Consider the following 3697-nt stretch of genomic DNA (forward strand, 5'->3'; position numbering starts at 1 on the left):
AATGAAATAAATAGCGCCGGTTTCGCCGGGCTGCCAGACTGCGAATATCGGTTTGACATTCCCAAGTCTTGGTCACACCACAACATAGACTTATCGATAGCATCACACAGCTATCGAGCGCTCTGAATAAAATACTGTGCAAGTTTTCGCGCGAATGGACCGAGATAACCAACCTGTCGACCAGGAGGACGGTGATGGCCCCGGTCCAATGCGCTCTTTACACCCCCGCCCAGGCGAGTTCTTTCCTATGGACATGTTCTTGGGCGAAGGACCCATTTGCAATGTAGGTAAGTAATCCGATACATACGTACAGCTTAGGACAAAAGCATAATAATAATTATTGAAATTACATTTATAAAATACCAATATAATTATGTTTGATCTCCACATATGTAGAACTACGTATACCAGGAGACCGAAAGAAGATGGTGATAGACGCCATGAAGGGCAACCCGCTGTTGCCCTATCTACACCGGTCCGATGCTAGTTGGTTAGAGCTGTTTTCCCGCCTTGGCCGAGCCAGCTCGGATTACTGGTGGAGGTGGCTCATTCGCTGGAGATCCGCTGCCCGGGGAAAGCTGAGGAGCGGTCAGCCGATGACCAGCTTGGACAAAAAGCTGCTTCAGTATTGGGAGGGCACCGAATGCACCGAAAAATCAGTCTAGGTGCCCTATGTACAATAGAATGTAAAATAAAACTTAAATCGTTGAGTTTTTAAATAGGGAGTTACCCAAAGTATAAAGATAATATATCGATATATCGGCATTTAATTTTCCCGCTGCATCCGATGCATCCCTGCGATACTATTCCGATATATTTGTCATATGGTCATTGTCCGTCGCTGTTTTTGCAATTATTTTCCAAAGGTACACTTCCGTTAGATAGAAATCCTAGAAAAAATGTCCGAATTACAAGTGAGCTGAGCAACCTTCTCGAAAATTGTATTTGCTTATTAAGGAGCAAACCCTTAACTTGTTAATCCACAGGAATTCAACCAGGCGGCCGAGGATGTGAAGAATCTGAACACAACGCCGTCGGACAACGACCTCTTGGAGCTCTACAGCTTGTACAAACAGGCCACAGTGGGCGATTGCAATACAGGTGGGCTTTGGGCGTTGTCCCTACTGTATCCCCACCATAACTAATACGAGTCCGATCCAGATAAACCGGGCTTCCTCGACTTCAAGGGCAAGGCCAAGTGGGAGGCTTGGAACAACCGCAAGGGAATGAGCAATGCCGACGCCCAGGGTGCCTACATCACCAAGGCCAAGGCCCTGATCGCCTCTGTTGGCCTCAAGTCCTAGATTTAATCACCAAAGGATATTGCATTTTATAATCTCAGTTGTCGTCAAACGCACAAACTTCGATTTTCCAGATTTCGCACAAAATACAACACAAATGCGTAACGTAAAGCATTTAATTTGTCATTGCGGGAATGGTTATATATTAAACTATATAGGATACTGCTTAGGCCTCTGTGGGTGAGGCGGCGGTGCTGCCCTGGGACTGGCGCTGTCGCTCGTACACCTCGCGCTGTAGCTCGCGAAGATTCAGTTCCAGTGTCTCCACCACTTCGAAGTTCATGTCCTGACGCGCCTGTTTAATGTATCCCTTAATGATGTTGATCTGCTCGATCAGCGGATCATCCAGGGTGGATTTGCTGGCCGCCTGCGGGGCCGACCAGTTGGTCAGGGATTGGAGATCCGACTGGGGAACAGAGGTTAAGGGGGGGCTTGCCAGCAATATATATATGTACTTACCCCCTGGGCGAAGGAACCACTTTCAGGACCCGGAACAACCACTCCCGATTGGTTGGCGGCCTGGTTATTTCGCTCGTAGGCTTCCATGGCCATGCGCTGCTCAGTAAGGATACGTTGTTGCGTTTCCATGCGTCGGCGTTCCTGCATCTGTCGGATGTGCGCCTCCTCTGGCAGTGGTGGCAGCGAAAGCATGCGCTCCTTAATGGCTTGGATGCACCCCAACCTAATGGCCTTCTTCAAGGCCTCCTCACGACTGCCTGGCTCACAGAATATGGCTAGAATGCGCTTGCTCCTCGTGTCCATAGCTTCGGCAACTTGCCCGATCTTGCCGCGCAGTGCACCAGCATCGGCCAGCGTAAAGATAGTGTCCCCTTCGTTTAGGCTATTGATGATCTTCAGATACATGTCCAGATCCGGGGTTACCTCCTTCTGCAGCTGGCGAATCTGTTCGTAGACCTGCATGAGGAGTGGGCGACAAGTGCGACTCTCGTGCATGTCCCGTCGCGTGTCCAGCAGCCAGAGGCAGTGTTCGCACAGACGGATGGCGTTCTCCTGTTGGTGTAGCTGCTGTAGGGGTTCACTTCTTGTGGTGGAGAGACTGGCCAGTTGCACTAAAGAATAAACAAGGGGTTAACAATAATTTTAAGATCATGACTTAAAGATAACTTACTGGCATCTTCCAGGGGCAGGAACTTGGAGCAATCGTTGCACATAATGCCTCCACACAAGCGGCAGTGGTGTTGTCTTCGGGCAAAGTGAAAGCTCTTGGCGCAGCTGGGACACAACTTGACGGAACTGCCATCTAGCCAGGCAACAGTCTGCTGTTCGTGCTGTCGTCTCTGCACTGAATCCGCAGGCAGATCCTTCAGCAGACGATGCAGGCGAATTATCAACTTGTTTGTTTCGCTAGCATACCGCTCCAGCCGGGGATTCCTGATGGACTGGAAGTACTCAAAGTGGGAGCACTCGGCACCTGCCTGCTGCCTGCCCATGTGGTTGAAAACGTTGAGTCGGGAGCGGGCATTACTGGGTCCATTGCGATCTCCGTTGCCATTGGGATTTTTGCCAGCCGCTGCGGAGGAGGAACCTCCGGGCGAGGCTACGGCTGCTGCCTTCTCATCCTCGAATGGGTTCAGGATCTTCTTCTTCGCCTTGGTAAAGATGTCTTTGAAGGATTTCAAGGCCGCCTCCTCCTCGGCATGCTGGCGGGCAAAATGATCTGTGAGAACGTCGATGGACTTAAGGTCCGCACGGCAAATGGGACATAGAAAACCCTCTAGGATCTCCCCGCTGGCCGAACTTTGGTCCTCATCGCTGTCGAAAGGATTCCCAGACATTTTGGCGATGAGTAATCGCGTATTATTTGGTGGGTGTGCTTTTGTTGTGGTCTCCTCCCCGCAAAAACTGCTGTTTAAGGGTGCTCCACTTTCCCTACAGCAATGGCATGATTGGATCTACGCCCCTTAAAGTCCTCAACTGCGTTTATTGGGTTAAACTTTCTAAACGTGAACTAATTTAATTTTTTTTATAAATATTTCCACTAATAATCAAAATCTGCTTACTCTTCTTCTTGTCAAGTTACCATTCGCAGGTGTAAGTTAGAAACAGGGCTGCAGCAGGTGCGGAATAAAACGGAATATTTTTATAAGTGTAATATTTAAGTTTCATTAAGTTATTATTAACGTAACAAGGATTTGTAATTACTATATTTTATAAAACAAAACTTTCTAATTAACAACAGTTTAATGGGTTGTCCGCATATCCTTCATATTAAATAAATAGTGTTGTTTGACTCTAATACATTCTTTCTTGTTTGTTTTTTGTCATAAAGTTATAGTTAAATTCTTATAAAAATATTTTAAATATTCGCGGTTATTACTAGCATCCGCCCCCGCATTTTCGAAAGCATTGCATCCCTGATCGAAAGCTCTTCACGG

At 47.8% G+C, this 3697-nt stretch overlaps 3 protein-coding genes across 5 annotated transcripts; 2 read left to right on the forward strand and 1 right to left on the reverse strand.

Moving 5' to 3' along the window:
- Nucleotides 1-23: 23 nt before the first annotated feature.
- LOC108016994 (uncharacterized) lies at nucleotides 24-719 on the forward strand. Its single transcript, XM_017083980.4, has 2 exons — nucleotides 24-287; nucleotides 397-719. Exons 1-2 carry the CDS (start codon nucleotides 155-157, stop codon nucleotides 663-665), a joined length of 402 nt encoding a protein of 133 aa, XP_016939469.2. The 5' UTR covers nucleotides 24-154; the 3' UTR covers nucleotides 666-719.
- Nucleotides 720-768: 49 nt separating this feature from the next.
- On the forward strand, nucleotides 769-1412 carry Acbp1 (Acyl-CoA binding protein 1). 2 transcript variants are annotated; one of them, XM_017089993.4, is made up of 3 exons: nucleotides 769-914; nucleotides 987-1101; nucleotides 1162-1412. In XM_017089993.4, the coding sequence occupies exons 1-3, from the start codon at nucleotides 900-902 to the stop codon at nucleotides 1302-1304; spliced, it is 273 nt and encodes a 90-aa protein (XP_016945482.3). In that variant the 5' UTR covers nucleotides 769-899; the 3' UTR covers nucleotides 1305-1412. The 2 variants fall into 2 exon arrangements, with proteins under 2 accessions (XP_016945482.3, XP_036678352.3); XM_036822457.3 differs by having other exon boundaries at nucleotides 810-866.
- On the reverse strand, nucleotides 1400-3372 carry Rbsn-5 (Rabenosyn-5). 2 transcript variants are annotated; one of them, XM_017089980.4, is made up of 4 exons: nucleotides 3323-3372; nucleotides 2431-3270; nucleotides 1761-2371; nucleotides 1400-1707 (listed from the first exon to the last, which is right to left on the reverse strand). In XM_017089980.4, the coding sequence occupies exons 2-4, from the start codon at nucleotides 3095-3097 to the stop codon at nucleotides 1468-1470; spliced, it is 1518 nt and encodes a 505-aa protein (XP_016945469.3). In that variant the 5' UTR covers nucleotides 3098-3270; nucleotides 3323-3372; the 3' UTR covers nucleotides 1400-1467. The 2 variants fall into 2 exon arrangements, with proteins under 2 accessions (XP_016945469.3, XP_016945459.3); XM_017089970.4 differs by having other exon boundaries at nucleotides 2431-3335.
- Between the last annotated feature and the right edge of the window lie 325 nt (nucleotides 3373-3697).

The sequence above is a fragment of the Drosophila suzukii genome, chromosome 2L (assembly GCF_043229965.1).
Source record: "Drosophila suzukii chromosome 2L, CBGP_Dsuzu_IsoJpt1.0, whole genome shotgun sequence".
Classification (NCBI taxonomy): domain Eukaryota; kingdom Metazoa; phylum Arthropoda; class Insecta; order Diptera; family Drosophilidae; genus Drosophila; species Drosophila suzukii.